The sequence below is a fragment of the Cannabis sativa genome, chromosome 9 (assembly GCF_029168945.1).
Source record: "Cannabis sativa cultivar Pink pepper isolate KNU-18-1 chromosome 9, ASM2916894v1, whole genome shotgun sequence".
Taxonomy (NCBI): domain Eukaryota; kingdom Viridiplantae; phylum Streptophyta; class Magnoliopsida; order Rosales; family Cannabaceae; genus Cannabis; species Cannabis sativa.
In genome coordinates this window covers 761,315-778,147 of record NC_083609.1, presented here as the reverse complement: position 1 = coordinate 778,147, position 16,833 = coordinate 761,315, and the positions used below count along the sequence as shown (strand labels likewise).

Below are 16,833 nucleotides of genomic sequence, written 5' to 3'. Positions count from 1 at the left end.
TACCAAACATAGTACTGTTTTAAATAATACTAATACAAAATTAGAATGGATATAAAATTATAAGTTGAGATATAAAATTAAAATTCTAAAAAAAAACCGGGTCGGATCGGATCAGATCTGATCCGAATAAGTCAAGTCAGATCTAATCCAATCCCAGCATATGATCTAGCAGGGCAGGACAGATCCTTACATGATCCGGATCAGGTTGGATCATAATCGGATCATATCTGACCTGACCCATTTACACTCCTATGTCCAAGAGAGTGAAAACCCTCAATTAATATATAACTATTTAATGTTAGATCATTGTTATTATGCACCAGTGGTACCCAACATTTTTATAGTGCCCCACAATTGATTAGCGATATTTTTGAAAAATTAGTTTTAAACTTATTTTCTTAAGTTATATAAGATCCGATACTTAATTACACTAATAACGGTATGACACCGAAGAAGGTACTAGGTATCTGTAGTGCCTTTTAGTTCTCTTAACATTAATACTAGTCCCTACTACTTTATAATGATGTTAGGTGTCACTAGTGTCTAATAAGAATGTTCTTTTCATGAAATACTAAAAGGACTTAGTAATATCTAGTATAACTTGAGTTGTTATATTGCTTGGTAAAATTAAGTAGTAATGTTTCACATAATTTAATTTTAGCAGCTATTTATATGTATTTTCGAATATATGACATGTGACCTCTTAGCTACATGGTGTTGGACGCATTAAATTGCCAAATAACAATTAAGTTAAGAAAAAAAGAATATTTAAATAGAGAAATTTATATATATTTGTGGGCTAAGATATGACACGCCAAGACAAAAACTTGGAAAGAGGACTGACCAGAAAACACACCATTATCCATTACCATTATTCATTATCCAATTTCCTTCTTCTTCTTCTTCTTCTTCATCCAACTCCAAATGCTTTCCCACCTTCTCTTCTTCTTCTTCTTCCTCTCATCACAACCAAAATGCCCATCTTATTCACTTCCACTCCCACTCACATTTCCTTTCTCTCCCACCTCTGCAAATGCAATCCCACTACCACTGATGCCACCCTCTCACTCTCTTCTTCATCATTTTCTTCTCTCTTAAACCCACTGAGGAGGAAGATAAGGCTGCCCATTTGCTTCTCCTCCTCCTCCACCAGCAGCAGCAGTGAGGTCTTTGAACGCCGCCCTGATAGAGAAGCTGCAGCTGCAGCAGCAGCTGCCAGAGCACTTGAAGAAACCTCTGCAGCCTCCTCAGAGGCACTTAGACAAGCTCGGGTGAGTTTTGTTTTGGGTTTAGATGAAAAATGCATAAAGAGAATAAAATAGAAGAATGATAAAGTTTCAGTCTTGAAAGAATTTGTAGACTTATTGACAAATAAAAATTGGTTCTTGATTAGTTTGAGCTCAAAGAATAGTGAGGAATTTATATGCATTTCTTGGGTTTTTTGTTTTTTGGATGAAAATGCATAGGAAAGTATAAATGGGCAATGGAAATTTGATGTTTTTGGAGATTGAAGAGTTAGAATATGAATAGAAGAATTATGAAGGTTTAGTCTTGTAAGGGTTTGTAGACTTATTGACAGAAAAAAATTGGTTCTTTGAGTAGTTTGAGCTGGTGTATAATGCTTGTGAAAGAGTTTCAATATTAATGTAAGTGGGCAATGGAATTTAGCTGTTTTTGGAGATTTAAGAGTGAGAAAATGAGTAGAAGAGTTATAAAGTTTCAGTGTTGTAAGAGTTTGTGGAATTATTGGAAAGAAAAATTGTGTTTCTTTAATTAGTTTGAGCTGTTTTTGGAGGTGGAAGAGTAAAAAAGAAAATAATTAGAAGAATTATAAAGTTTCAGTCTTGTAAGAGTTTGTGGACTTTAATGAAAATAAAAGTTGTTTCTTTAGTTAGTTTCAGCTGTTTTTGGAGGTGGAAGACATATATATATATATATATACATAAGAATTATAAAGTTTCAGTTTTGTGAGAGTTTGTGGACTTGGTGAGATAAATTTTTTTATCTTTAATTAGTTTGAGCTAGTGTATAATGATTGTGAAAGAGTTTCAGTCTTCTCTATACTAGGAATTTTCATATTGTTCTTTAATTTATGTCTTTATAATAATTTAAAATAACTACATTGTTATATTATATTTAGTAGAACTTGTTTGTTAGCTATAGCCCTATTTGTTCTTTAGCTTCCATTGTCATTCCCACCCAAAAGAAAAAAAAATGGAAAATTTTGAAACTTTGGGTGAAAAAAGCTTCAAGTTTTGGTTCATGCATTGATGTCAATTCTCTTCCATAGTTAGTAAACTTAGTTTAGTTGAGCTAATACTCGATTTCTCTTAAGAAGTAGAGGTCTGCTGATTGGAAAGCAGCAAAGAGTTACAATGATGATCGGCGAATCTATGAAGGCAGGATCGAAGGTTTTAACAATGGAGGATTGCTGATAAAATTTCGTAGTTTAGTCGGGTTTCTCCCATATCCTCAATTGAGCCCTTCACATTTTTTTAAAGGTACTACTTTTACTTTTGCTCATTCTCTTCTCTTTTAGTGTGTTAGTTACATATTGTCTTCTTTCAACTTATACTTTCATTCCTTCATAAGATTTCCACAATGAATTCGATAAAGAAAAGCTCGGTGTGTTAAGCTTGTTACTTCTTTTACTCTAATGTCTAAAATATAAAAGCAAAAGGATATCCCAAATGGTACATTTATGTCATCTGTTTTTCGGGTTTTCCTTTCCCTTATTTGTCTCCGAATATGTGATTTGTAAACTTTTGTTTGGTAATGTAAAATTTGTTTCAACCTCTTTTATTCTATCACTTGTAGAAGAACCACGCCGAACTCCCCAAGATGTGGCTAGAAGTTTAATCGGTTCACTTATAGCGGTGAAGGTATTGAATTTATTTCCCTAGAATTTGACTCAAATCATAAAATATTAATAGTAGAAGAGATGTATAGTGAAATTTTGCAAAAAACCGAGATGTGAATCTTTTCGGTTTTGATATTTTCAGGTGATTCAAGCTGATGAAGAGAACAGAAAATTGATATTTTCCGAAAAGGAAGCTGTTTGGTCTAAGTTTTCTGATCAAGTTGACATAGGAGACATTTATGAAGGAAAGGTTGGTTCTGTGGAGGATTATGGTGCATTTGTTCACTTGCGATTTCCCGATGGTAATATTCTTTTTTCCTTATTCACGAAATTCATAATCGATCAACATATTCTGTGCTCGGGGCTGATTTAGACATTTCTGTTTAACAATGCTGGAAACAACAGGTCTTTATCATCTCACTGGACTAGTGCATGTTTCCGAGGTTTCGTGGGATTTAGTACAAGATGTAAGGGATATTCTTTCCGAGGGCGATGATGTAAGGGTCAAAGTCCTTAGTATTGATAGGTAAGCTTTTGCTGTTCTGTGATTTAAATGCACAATATTAAAGTTTCGAATTGACTGGTGATATATACTCGATTAGGGCAATTCTCCCTTAACAAGACGGTTTTGTTAGGTTGAGTTAGACCCAATAACTTTCCTAATACACAACTTACACATATCTTGTCTCGAAACATACTTTAATCTTAGCTCGTAAGTACATTTAACCAATGGATTTTTCTCGAGTAAGAAAGTCTTTCGACTTGCCCTAGTTTCCCGTAAAAGTTGCATTATCTTGCTACGTTCGCCTTCAATTCCCACCCATTTTTTCTTCCTTTCTGAAAATGTAGCTCTATGTTTTGATCCTTGGTAATAACGTCATCATCTCGAGTTTCATTCTTTGATATGTTATCTTACGAATTTCGCTATGTAGCTAGAAACTAGAATTAATCGAGTTCTTCTGTGTAGACAAAAGCCGAGGATGACACTGTCAATCAAACAGTTAGAAGAAGATCCACTTCTTGAAACATTGGATAAAGTAATACCGCAGGTTTGTTATCTGATAATCTCGGTGTATAGGATGAGTGTTCGCCTTTCGGTCTTCCTATATTGATATTTAATGGTTGTAACATGACACAGGATGGAGCAGATGGTTCTGATTCTTTAAATACGAGCAGTATTAGTAATATCGAACCACTTCAAGGACTCGAAACAATTTTCGAAGAGCTACTAAAGGAAGACGGGTATGGTTAAGAAAAATCTATATGCATTGATCTTATGCTTTTTGGTACTTTCATTAAGAAAAGTCTAACGCGATTTTGACAAACTTATTCAGCGTATATGACGTGAGAATTACTCGCCAAGGATTCGAGAAACGGGTGGTTTCACAAGACCTACAGCTTTGGCTTTCCAATGTGTGTAGTACCTCTTTTTTCCCTAAAGAAAAAAAAGCCTTTTTTTCTCTTTTTCCCGAAACCTCATTTGTTTTTCGCTACTATTGCAGGCACCTGCTACCGACGAAAAGTCTACTCTTCTTGCTCGTGCCGGAAGACAGGTGAGTTAACAATATTGCAAGTTGAAATGTTAAGAGTCAAACAATACTCTCCCGAATAAAATTTGGGAGAGGATCAGTCTAAGACAAGTGACCTCGGTCTCTTTTTTAACAAGCATATTTTGTGTAATATTTTCGGGGTTTTAGGTTCAAGAAATACAACTGACAACATCACTCGATCAAGAAGGTATCAAAAAGGCGTTGCAGCGAGTTTTGGAACGAATACCATGATTAAAAACACGAATAAAAAATCTTCTATCTCCAAATTACACCATTTCTCCTTGTCCCGCGATACTCAATACTCGAAATTTCGGAGAGGAGAAGTGTAATTTGGAGGCAGAAGATGATTTCTTTTCGATTCGAGATATAGTTATATATGTAATTCTCTTTCCCTCCTATTATTGTTGTTGTGATTCTCTGTTTGTACAGAAATTTATTTGTAACATTAACCATTTTGTCCTAATGAGAGCTCTACTTGAGGTTGATTTGTATAAGAACAATTATAATGAAGGAAGCTCATTTTATTTTTATCTCCAATTTTTTGTCACATCACATTTTAATTTAAAGTCATTAAGAGTTAAATGTTAATTAATTTCAAATTTATTGGGTGGACAAAAAATTTATTGCATACAAAAGAATGAAATCAAGTTATAATTCAGGACTTTTAAATACTATTTCATCAATAGTATGTATTATGCAAATTATATATATATTTTAAATTAATAGCAAATTTTATTTCATTATATTTGATATAATATGATTGCTTTCACTAAATTATTTGTGATTAATTATATAATAGAAAACAATGAAAATGTCAAACAAATAGTGACTCTCACTTGCAACAATTTAAAACTCCATTATTTTAACATAATATATTAAAATCTAGATAGTTTTAATTTAGGAGAATTATCTCATATACTATTTTTTATTTTTTTTTTTAAAAAATTTAAAGTTTGGGTTGTTCCGGTAATTTCACTATTAGTTTTTATGTGGGTTGCTATACAGATTTTGATTGCGATTTAGATTGCTCTGTTAGTTGTTATAGAAATTTCTGTGTAAAATTTCGTAAAAATGTAAAAAAAAAAAAAACTGTTTTGAAAAGTAAAAATAAAAAAACTCTTTAATTTATTTATTATTTTTTATAAAATAATATACAACTGTTTTAAAAAATTTAGAATAATTTATAATATAAAAAAAAGAATTTAAACATTTTATTTCACTCGTATAAATTAAAAAGACACACATGCAATCAATTATTTGAACTTTATTTTTCAAAATATTATTTAATTTTTTACAAAATATCTCAAATAATTACATCACATAAATTGTCATATAAAACAAATTAAGAATTAAACTATATGGATATGGAAAACACAAAGATACAATCAATAATTAATACCCCTCTTGATATATTTATATATCTTATCTTCAGCCTCACAAAATTGACCCCTCTTTTGTTTTCTTGCCAAAATTTCAATAATAAGATCTAAATAACAAAACAAACTCTATCTCATAAAAAAAAATGGTGATCACAAGCATAGATGAACATCCAAACTATGATAGATTAAGTGAGCTACAATGTTTTGATGACACAAAATCTGGGGTGAAAGGGCTAATAGATTCAGGAATATCAAAACTCCCTCTTATCTTTTATGACCCAACAAATGATTTGAGTAACAAAAACTCAATTTGTGAAGAATCCCATTTGAGTAATAATAATAATAATAATAATAATAATAATATTCCAATTATAGACCTTGGAGGAGTTACTACTCAAAGGAAGGAGATTGTTAATAGAGTTAAAGAGGCATCTGAGACTTGGGGTTTTTTCCAAATTGTCAACCATGGAATTTCGGAGAGTGTTCTCGAGGCGATGAAGAACGGGGCTCGGCGGTTTTATGAGCAAGATGATGAGAAGAAGAAAGAGTTTTACACTAGAGATGTTACTAAGAAGTTTGTGTATAATAGTAACATTGATTTGTTTCATTCTTCAGCTGCTCATTGGAGAGACTCTTTTTTTAGTTATATGGCTCCTAACCCTCCAAATCCACAAGATTTGCCTGAGGCATGCAGGTATGTGTGTGTATATGTATGAGTTAATATTATTTTAGACTGTAAAAATTACTGATAATTAGATTATTTATTTTGTTAAATGATAAAATTGATCCTATATTTTTTAAAATAGATAAATAGAACATTAAACTCAATTTTCGATGATTTTTTTTAGTCTAATTAACTTGAATACAATTCCAATCACAAACAGATACAGTAAATATAATCAGTTTGTCATATATCTAAATCAGGTTATTATTAAGTTTTATTATGACGAAAAATTAGTTAAGGATACTATTTAGTACTATTGTTAAAAAATATAAAGTCTAGCTAATTTGTTATTTATCAAAATAGAGAATTAAATTAGTAAATTTTACAAAATACATAATATAGTATTTACTCCATATATAAATCAAATGAACATCATGTAATGTAAACTTGTACTAGGCTTAGGATTTTATATGATTTCACTAGGATTAAATCTTTCTTGATTTGGATTTCGTTTTGTGTACTTAAATGAATAATAACCGTTTGATCAATCTAATTATTGATTAGAGTGTGGGATAAACGTAATTTATTCTTTAATGGAATTGATGCTATCACTAAAAAGTTCATGGTTAAAATATTGGAGAATTTTTAAAAATACCTAATATTAAAAATAAGGTATATTACAATGATACAAATTTTATTTACAAGCATACAGAATTTGTTTACAAAAAATATGGATTACAAGTTTGCAAACAATTTTTACATATTTGTAAATATCTCTTACAAAAAGTTAGGTATTGTATATTTGTAATAATTAATTAATTATTTTTGCAGTAAAATGTTATTTTTTTCTTCTTCTAAATTATGGTACGTAAATTTTTTAAAAATATTAATCACAATAATTATAATCTATTAATTTTTAGTCATAGCAAATACTATTACTATAACTAAAACGAATTTTGTTACAAGGTGAATCTAAATGTTACTTTATAGTTACAATTAATATTTTTGTTGTAACTATATAAAATTGTTACTAAACAGTTACTTTATATTTTGTACTGTATATTAATTAATATTTATCTAGTGATGGCTATAATGAATGGATGAGAAATAATGATTCATTATTACGATTAATTGATTACAATATTGCAATTTTTTTAGGAATGAGATGATAATGTACACAAAGGAAGTAATGAAACTAGGCTCTTGTTTGTTTGAATTGCTGTCTGAGGCTCTTGGTTTAGATTCAAACTACCTTAAGAAGATGGAATGTGATGAGGGATTAGTGTTTATAAGCCATTACTATCCGCCATGTCCCGAGCCAGAACTAACCATGGGAATAGCCAAACATTCCGATAATGACTTCCTCACTGTTCTTCTCCAAGACCATATCGGCGGCCTCCAAGTCTTGCATGAGAATACTTGGTTCGATGTTCCACCACTGGATGGGGCTTTAGTTGTTAATATTGGAGATCTTTTACAAGTGAGTATGTTTTTATTTCGATTGAAAACTTCGAATTTGTTAGACACTATTCGTCTTGCAGCTAAATGTATAGAATAAGTGTTTTGTGCACTTCTTCGTACTAGAAATTGTCAGTAAGTTAGTTATATTTCAGTTATACTAATTTTAGTAATTTTGAAAATACATTGGTTAGACTTAGGGTAATATTATGTGTCGATATTTAAAAAATGTAAAGTTAATTTTTAATAATTCTCGTAAAATACAGAGTTCAAAATAGTATTTTAATTTAGCTAAACATGATCTTTGTATTGTTGACATGATTTCGTTTGGATTATGCAATTGCAGCTTATAACAAATGACAAGTTCAAAAGTGTAAACCATAGAGTGTTGGCTAACCGTAAAGGGCCAAGAATATCGGTGGCATGTTTTTTCAGCACCAGTTTTCAGCTGTAGTTAGTTGTGACCGTTAGTATAGTTAAAGACAGTTAGTTAGTTAGTTAAGAGTTAGTTAATTCTGTTAGTTAGGTGCTGTTAGTTTCAAGTGTCAAGTCTATAGGACTATTGTATATAAAGTCCCTGTTTAATTACTTGAAACTAACACACTTAACACTATTCATTGTATTCATTGATACACATTAATAAAGATACAGATCTGATTTGATTCATTAGCATTGTAAACTGGTTACTGGTTGTGTGGCATTCGAGTAGAAGACTCAACAGTGTGGTATCAGAGCTGGACGGGTTCTTGTTGCTTGAATTGGATCAAGCTTGCGTGGGAACAAACGTGAAGAACATCCAGGGAAGGAAATGGGGAATGCCAAGTTCGACATTGAGAAGTTTGATGGGAAAAACGATTTCAGTCTGTGGAGAGTAAAGATGAGGGCTCTCCTGGTTCAGCAAGGGATTCAGGATGCGATTCTTGGTGATGACAAGATCAGAGACAAGACAGATGCAGAGAGAAGTGAACTTATGGAGAAGGCTCATAGTGCACTTATCTTGAGTCTTGGAGACAAGGTCCTGAGGGAGGTTTCGAAGGAAACCACAGCTGCTGGTTTATGGAAGAAATTGGAGTCTTTGTACATGACAAAGTCTCTGGCAAATCGTTTATTTCTGAAACAAAAACTTTACTCATTCAAGATGCAACCAGGGAAGAATGTTGAAGATCACATGGATGATTTCAACAAGATAATTCTTGATCTTGAGAATTGTGACATCAAGATCGAAAGCGAGGACCAGGCCATTATTGTCTTGAACTCTTTGCCATCAGACAGGTATGAACATTTTGTTGACACAATGATGTTTGGAAGGGATTCATTGACATTGGAAGAAGTACATAGTGCTTTGATGTCTAAGGAATTGAAAAGGAAGTCTGAGAAGGAAGACAATGCTGGAGAAGGCCTGTTAATTGCTCGAGGAAGAATTGAGGGAAGATACAATGGGAATCAACAACAAAATCACTTCACCAAAGGAAAGCCAAATTCAAAATTCAAGAAGAGATGTTTTATTTGTCACAAAACATCTCATCTCAAGAGAGACTGTCCTGAACTAAACAAGAAACCAACTGGTGGTTCCAAGAAATATGGAAATGCTGATCTGGTGTCAGGAGAATACAATAGTGATGATGGTTATGAAAGTGCAGGAGTTATGGTGGCATCCACAGGGTACTCTGATCTCGATTGGGTCATAGATTCAGGGTGCTCTTTCCATGTGTGTCCTGACAGAGCTCATTTTTCTGAATACAAGGAAATTGCAGGTGGCACAGTCAAATTGGGAGACAACAGGTCATGCACAATAAAAGGAATTGGGACTGTGAAGATTCAACTTGCAGGTGGATCAATCAGAGAATTACACCAGGTAAGACATGTTCCTGAAATCAAAAGAAATTTGATTTCAGTAGCTATGTTAGACAATAGTGGATTCTCATTAAAGGTTGAAGGTGGAGTTCTCAAAGTTACACAAGGAGAAAGAGTCATTATGAAAGGTACAATAATCAATGGTGTGTATGTTTTGCAAGGAAGTACAGCCAAGAATTTTGTATCTATTGCTTCCAAAGGAATGGTAAACTCATCTGTGTTATGGCACAGAAGGTTAGGCCATGTCAGTTTGAAAGGACTAGAGATTTTAATCAAGAAAGGGTTACTAGGAAAGAAAGTGGAGAGGGATCTGCAATTCTGTGAACAATGTGTTCTAGGCAAGTCAACAAAGCAGAAATTTGGGGTAGGGTTACACTGCTCCAAAAACACATTGGACTATGTCCATTCAGACTTGTGGGGGCCTTCTAGAGTCACTTCCAGAGGAGGAGCAAGGTATTTTCTTACCCTAATTGATGATTACTCTAGGTATGTATGGATTCACATTTTGAAACACAAGCATGAAGTGATTTCAAAGTTTAAGGAATGGAGAGTATTGCTTGAAAATCAAACTGGTAGGAAGCTAAAGAAGTTGAGAACAGATAATGGCTTGGAATTCTGTTCAGATTTCTTCAAGGAATATTGCAAACAACAAGGAATTGCCAAGCATCTCACTGTCCCTAGGAACCCTCAACAAAATGGCCTTGCAGAGAGAATGAATAGGACCATAATGGAGAGGGTCAGATGCATGTTGATACACTCAGGGTTACCAAGAAATTTCTGGGCTGAAGCAGCTGTTACAGCTTGCTATTTGATAAATAGATGTCCTTCATCTGCAATAGGATTTAAGACACCAGTTGAGGCAAGAACTGGTCATTCTGCAGACTATGGAAAACTAAGAACCTTTGGGTGTATTGCATATGCTCACATCAAGCAAGACAAGCTGGAACCAAGGGCAAGGAAGTGTGTTTTCCTTGGATATCCAGAAGGTGTAAAGGGTTATAAACTATGGAGCATAGAGAGTGGCAATCACCAAAAGTTTTTCATAAGCAGAGATGTGGTTTTTGAAGAAGACAAAGTGTACAAAGATACACTAGAGGCAAAATCAAACACCAACTCTGAGAAAAGTGACAGTGTTCAATTCGAGGTGGAACCTGAAAAGAACATGGCACCAGAGAATCAAGGATTCACACCAGAAATAGTCACTGAAACTGAATTGGATGCAGAAGATGAAGGTGGAGAGATAACTGGTCAAGGAGAATTGGAATTAGAAGAAGATGATGATCCAAGCATTCTTCAATACCAACTGACCAGGGATAGAACAAGAAGAACTACTAGGGCTCCAAAGAGATTTGGATATGCAGATATCATACACTATGCCTTTGTAGTTTATGAATTCTGTGAAAATGAGCCCAGATCTTACAAGGAGGCAATGGAGTCAAAAGAAAGAGTCAAATGGAATGGTGCAATGAAAGATGAGATTAGGTCTTTGATCAAAAACAAGACCTGGATACTAATAATCAGACCCTCTGACAGAAAAATAATAAGTTGCAAATGGGTGTACAAGTACAAGGAAGAGATTCCAGGAGTTGAAGAAGCAAGGTACAAGGCTAGGTTGGTTGCAAGAGGCTTCACACAGAAGGAAGGGGTGGATTTTCATGAGATTTTTTCACCAGTAGTGAAGCACACTTCAATAAGAATGATTCTAGCAATGGTAGCAATTCAGGATCTTGAACTTGAGCAAATGGATGTTAAAACAGCCTTTTTGCATGGAGAATTGGAAGAGGAGATATTCATGAGACAACCAGAGGGCTTTGAGGTTGAGGGAAAAGAAGATCATGTGTGTTTGCTTAAGAAATCTCTATATGGACTTAAGCAATCACCAAGACAATGGTACAAGAGGTTTGATGAGTATATAGTCAAATCGGGTTTCAAAAGGTGTGCATATGATAGCTGTGTTTACATCAAGAGTTCTAAGGTAAAATCAAATGTTTACCTATTACTCTATGTTGATGACATGTTAATTGCAGGCAAATACATGGAGGATATCAACAAGGTAAAAGAGATGCTGTGCACTGAATTTGAGATGAAAAATCTTGGGCCAGCCAAGAAAATTCTGGGAATCGAAATTTGCAGAGATAGAAGTAAAAGAGAATTAACTCTATCTCAAACAGGATACATCTCAAAGTTACTAACCAGGTTTGGTTTTCAAGATGCCAAACCTGTTAGCACACCAATAGCTCAGCATTTCAAGCTATCTAATATGCAAGCACCCTCAACAGATGATGAAATCAAGTATATGGAGAAGGTGCCATACACAAACTTGGTTGGAAGCATCATGTATGTTATGATTTGCACCAGGCCAGACCTATGTTATGCTATGAGCATGGTTAGTAGATTTATGCACAATCCAGGGATTGAGCATTGGAAGGCAGTGAAGTGGATGATGAGGTATTTGAAGGGAACATCCACTTTGGGACTGAGATACAATTCAGGGTCTGAAATACCAGAAATCACAGGGTATGTGGACTCGGATTATGCTGGTGATTCAGACACCAGAAGGTCTCAAACAGGCTATGTGTTTTGCCTAAATGGTTGCACAATTAGTTGGAAAGCTAACTTGCAAACCATTGTAGCTCTCTCAACAACAGAGGCTGAGTACATAGCCTGTACTGAAGCTGTTAAAGAAGCTTTGTGGCTAAAAGGAATGGCCACAGACTTTGGTTTAACTCAAAGACAGATACATGTGCACAGTGACAGTCAAAGTGCATTGCACTTAAGCAGAAATCAGATGTTTCATGAACGTACCAAGCACATTGATGTGAGGTTACACTTCATTAGAGAGGTAATTGCAGATGGAAAGATCAGATTGGACAAGATTGCTACAGCAGAAAACCCCTCAGACATGCTGACTAAGGCTGTTACTGCAGCAAAATTCAAGCATTGCTTAAAAATACTTGGAATTTTAGGATAGTCACTGTCCTATGCTATCAAATGTATTTGTTGATTTTGATTGTATTGTTACTGATTAACTGTCTCTGTTTTTTGTTAATTCCTACTATACTATCGATCAAGGTGGAAATTGTAGTTAGTTGTGACCGTTAGTATAGTTAAAGACAGTTAGTTAGTTAGTTAAGAGTTAGTTAATTCTGTTAGTTAGGTGCTGTTAGTTTCAAGTGTCAAGTCTATAGGACTATTGTATATAAAGTCCCTGTTTAATTACTTGAAACTAACACACTTAACACTATTCATTGTATTCATTGATACACATTAATAAAGATACAGATCTGATTTGATTCATTAGCATTGTAAACTGGTTACTGGTTGTGTGGCATTCGAGTAGAAGACTCAACATCAGCCCTCTTCAAGACTCTATGGTCCCATTAAGGAACTCTTATCCGAAAATAATCCTCCGATCTACAGACAAACCACAGTGCAAGAGTATGTTTCGTACCTCGCCACACATGGCATCGATAGCCCGCTTCAACGGTTTAGGATTTAAACTTGCATATGTCGCGATTTTGATGAAGCTACTTATAAACATTTTGGCCATTATGTAGTTTTGGAGAATAAATAATGGACTTTTCTTTGTGTTCATTAGGAAAAAATATTTTAAAACTTAACATATGGTTTGTTTGTTATTATTATGTTATGCTCAATAAAAGTGAAATGTTAGGATTTAGATTCATTCAAATATTTGAAGATAAATATAAAGGAAGATCTTTTAGACGATTTGGTGAAATCTAAAAATTCTACAATTTTTCTCCATATCTTTTTCTTTTGCAACAAAATATTTTTATTCATTTTTTTTTTGCAAGAAGATCTATTTCACCAATCAAATTATATATTTTTTTGTATTTTATATAATTTAGGGCTTATTTAGGGCTTATCATGTTAAATAATATTACATTTAGATAAAATATTGTATTGTATTAATTATTACGATCATAAATTTTAATATAATGTGAATTATATTATTTATTACATAATGAATGATCTGTATTGATTTATTGTAATATTTACATAGGGCTTCGGGTTGGGGACTCCGACGCCGGTCCCAAACCCCAGGCCCCAAATCCAGAATTAGACTCGTACCTAGGCCTTGGCTTAGACCTAACCCCGGCCTCAGCTCTGGACCCGACCCCAGCCTTGGACCTCAAACCCGGACTTGGACCCGGAGCCCGACCTAGACCCGGATCCAGGGCCCGACCCAAACTTGGCTGCTCCAGCTCTAGACCCAGCCCCAACCCCAGACTCGAGCCTTGACCCAGACCCTGTAAACTTGGCCCCAGACCCTAGATCTCGAACCTTAGACCCTAATCTCGACCTGATTCGTGGACCCGGACTCAGACCTTGACCCAGACCCAGCCCTAGGCCCTGGACTTCGAACTCCGACCCAAACCTAGACTCACTCCCGAACCCGAAAGAGAATCAGAGTTGGAGTCAAGCTTATAGTAAAGATAATATGATTTTATACAAGCTATTAAAGTCAATACCAAACATAGTATTGTCTTATATAATATTAATACAATACAATACAATCTAACACAATACAATACACCATGACGTACCCAAGAAGCTATTACAGTTTTATATTGATCAACATCGATTTCAACTAATTTATTCCCTTAAATGATGAGTAATTCCAAAAACTAAAGTGGCAAATGATTAAACAAGCTTATAACAGATACAATAATATAGATAATCAACAATAGAATTATTAGCGTTTCTACATTGATGTTTACAATCCAATTAATACTTTTCATCACATATATATAATCCTATTTCTATTTAGTTCATTCATTATTTATAATAAAAGCAAAGTCTCAACCCTAACTCTACTTCATTCTTTTTTGGTGAGCTTGAAACGATCCAAGGGCTTAGTTCCTTCATTGCATTTTTCACTAAAATAAGAAATATACTCTTGCACTGTGGTTTCTCTATACTTTGGAGGATCATTCTCTGATAACAATTCCTTGATGGGTCCATATAATTTGGAGGTTGGATTTACATATTTGGCAAAGAAGCATGCAATAGAAATTCTAGGACCCTCATGACTCGCTAGAACTCGGTGTTCAACACTTTTGAATCTATCATTTGTTATAAGCTGCAAAACGTAACAAAAAATAAAATTATTAATTTGATCGCATTAAGAAAAAAAATTTAAAACCAAAAGCTAACACTTAAACGAATAAACTCCAGACATAACACCACACTACTACTCCAGACATAACTAGACCTAATTTGTCAACACAGAAAATAATATTCCAGACATAACTATATTATAACGATAATAGTAGTTTATACCTGAAGAAGATCTCCAATGTTTACAACTAGAGCTCCCGGTTGAGGAGAAACATCAATCCATTTATTGTCGTCGTTGAGAACTTGGAGACCACCAATGTCATCTTGAAGTAGGATTGTGAGGAAATTCATATCGGAGTGTTTGGTTGCTCCCATAGTTAGTTCTGGTTGCGGACATGGTGGATAATAGTGACAAAAGAGTATTTGACCCTCTGTGCAATCCATGTTGTACAAGTGATTTGGATTCAACCCTAGAGCCTCAGAGATCAACTCGAATAGAAAAATTCCTACTTTCATTACTTGTTTCGAATACTCCACAAGTATGTCTCTAATAAAAAAAATACACATGATTCAATTGCCAAAAAGAAAAGAAAAATCCTCCTTAAAACACCATATAGAAAAAAATTAGTGTGCTTGTATGATGATCATATTGGTTTTCACACATAATAATTTTATTCTCAAATCTCAAGTAGCTAGAAAATCGAAATTGTCCTACCAAGAAAATAGAACAAAATCTATAGTTTATTGTTACAAAATTCATACAAGACTACATACCTACACACATGGGGCAATTCTTCCAAGTTTGGAGGATTGGGAGCCATTCGATAAGTAAAAGTATCTCTCCAATCAGCAGATGGAGAGGTATACAAATTACCATTGGTGTTATACAACACCGCTTTACTGGAATCTCTTGTGTAAAACGCTTTCTTCACCTTAGTTTCTTGCTCGAAAAACCGACGAACACCTTCTTTCATTTCTTCCATAACACTTTTCGAAATGCTATGGTTGATAATTTGAAAGAACCCTCCATTTTCAGAGGCTTCTCTCACTCTATTAACGATCTTGATTGGATCATTGAGGCCTTTAAGATCTATAATTGGAATACTAAATTGGAGATCTCTTAAATAAGGAATATCATCAAATATCGATTTGTGAAAGAAACGAGGAATTTGAGTAATGCCAACATCAACAAGGCCTTTCACTCCAGCTTTAGTCTCATCAAATGCTTTAATCTCTTTCCCTCGATCATATTCTTCACCCATTTTATTTTTCTTTCTTGTAATGAATTGTCTTTTGTTATAGATTGGATTTGATCCAATTTTGGTAAACGTGACAAGATTTGTAATAAAAATTGTAGTACATTCATTGTGTGTAAAGTTTGTCAGATTATATTCAATTGGTGCCAAAAATATTATTGGTGATTAATATTTTTTGTAAGAACATTGTTATTAGTCATTAGTGGTGTTTAGCACTTTTTCGATATGTCAGCATTGTTATTAGTCATCAGTGGTGTTTAGCATTTTTTCGATATGTCGCGTTGCGATTGACTAGCGACAATTATATTAAATTATATGGGATCCAATACTTATACCAATAGCGATATTGATACATAACAAATATTGAATATTATTATTGTTACAATCAAATATTAAATTCTATATAATTTAATATATAAGTTTTTAGAAAATATCACATGCAGTATGATCTCTAGAAGATATTAGACAATACTATACCTAATATTAATTAATGCTATTTTTTTTTTATTAATTGTGTTTAATGGTAGGACCAACACTCTTTAATAAGTCCTACTAACAGGTGTACTACCATTAGTTTCTATATATATAATATGATATAATAATTTTATTTGCTTTGTGGACCCAAATTTTGAATGGATCTATTATTGAATTGCGAGTCACATTTATTGCTAATGACATAATTTTCATTTCAACTCTTTAATTTTTTTAATTAACTTAAAACAACAATTCA

General features: G+C 33.7%; 3 protein-coding genes across 4 annotated transcripts; 2 read left to right on the top strand and 1 right to left on the bottom strand.

Annotated features, from left to right (window-relative positions):
* Positions 1 to 791: 791 nt before the first annotated feature.
* On the top strand, positions 792 to 4,947 carry LOC115722407 (uncharacterized). Of its 2 annotated transcripts, none has more exons than XM_030651610.2 (10): positions 792 to 1,271; positions 2,342 to 2,501; positions 2,821 to 2,882; positions 3,003 to 3,162; positions 3,266 to 3,386; positions 3,828 to 3,909; positions 3,999 to 4,102; positions 4,195 to 4,273; positions 4,363 to 4,413; positions 4,558 to 4,947. In XM_030651610.2, exons 1-10 carry the CDS (start codon positions 807 to 809, stop codon positions 4,639 to 4,641), a joined length of 1,368 nt encoding a protein of 455 aa, XP_030507470.2. In that variant the 5' UTR covers positions 792 to 806; the 3' UTR covers positions 4,642 to 4,947. The 2 variants fall into 2 exon arrangements, with proteins under 2 accessions (XP_030507470.2, XP_030507469.2); XM_030651609.2 differs by having other exon boundaries at positions 2,818 to 2,882.
* Positions 4,948 to 5,867: 920 nt separating this feature from the next.
* On the top strand, positions 5,868 to 13,450 carry LOC115722425 (1-aminocyclopropane-1-carboxylate oxidase homolog 1). The gene is made up of 4 exons (XM_061103819.1): positions 5,868 to 6,483; positions 7,612 to 7,933; positions 8,258 to 8,360; positions 13,122 to 13,450. The coding sequence occupies exons 1-4, from the start codon at positions 5,933 to 5,935 to the stop codon at positions 13,262 to 13,264; spliced, it is 1,119 nt and encodes a 372-aa protein (XP_060959802.1). The 5' UTR covers positions 5,868 to 5,932; the 3' UTR covers positions 13,265 to 13,450.
* A 959-nt stretch (positions 13,451 to 14,409) lies between these two features.
* On the bottom strand, positions 14,410 to 16,144 carry LOC115722429 (1-aminocyclopropane-1-carboxylate oxidase homolog 1). Its single transcript, XM_030651634.2, has 3 exons — positions 15,622 to 16,144; positions 15,070 to 15,394; positions 14,410 to 14,869 (listed from the first exon to the last, which is right to left on the bottom strand). The coding sequence occupies exons 1-3, from the start codon at positions 16,107 to 16,109 to the stop codon at positions 14,606 to 14,608; spliced, it is 1,077 nt and encodes a 358-aa protein (XP_030507494.2). The 5' UTR covers positions 16,110 to 16,144; the 3' UTR covers positions 14,410 to 14,605.
* Positions 16,145 to 16,833: the final 689 nt, after the last annotated feature.

Coding starts and splice junctions, on each gene's coding strand:
- LOC115722407 (XM_030651609.2), top strand. CDS start 807: ATGACACGCCAAGACAAAAACTTGGAAAGAGGACTGACCAGAAAACAC. Junction 2,883..3,002: donor GTTCACTTATAGCGGTGAAG/GTATTGAATTTA, acceptor TGATATTTTCAG/GTGATTCAAGCTGATGAAGA. Junction 4,414..4,557: donor TTGCTCGTGCCGGAAGACAG/GTGAGTTAACAA, acceptor TCGGGGTTTTAG/GTTCAAGAAATACAACTGAC.
- LOC115722425 (XM_061103819.1), top strand. CDS start 5,933: ATGGTGATCACAAGCATAGATGAACATCCAAACTATGATAGATTAAGT. Junction 6,484..7,611: donor GATTTGCCTGAGGCATGCAG/GTATGTGTGTGT, acceptor CAATTTTTTTAG/GAATGAGATGATAATGTACA. Junction 8,361..13,121: donor TTTCAGCACCAGTTTTCAGC/TGTAGTTAGTTG, acceptor CTCAACATCAGC/CCTCTTCAAGACTCTATGGT.
- LOC115722429 (XM_030651634.2), bottom strand. CDS start 16,109: ATGGGTGAAGAATATGATCGAGGGAAAGAGATTAAAGCATTTGATGAG. Junction 15,395..15,621: donor GAATTGCCCCATGTGTGTAG/GTATGTAGTCTT, acceptor TTTTTTTATTAG/AGACATACTTGTGGAGTATT. Junction 14,870..15,069: donor ACATTGGAGATCTTCTTCAG/GTATAAACTACT, acceptor TACGTTTTGCAG/CTTATAACAAATGATAGATT.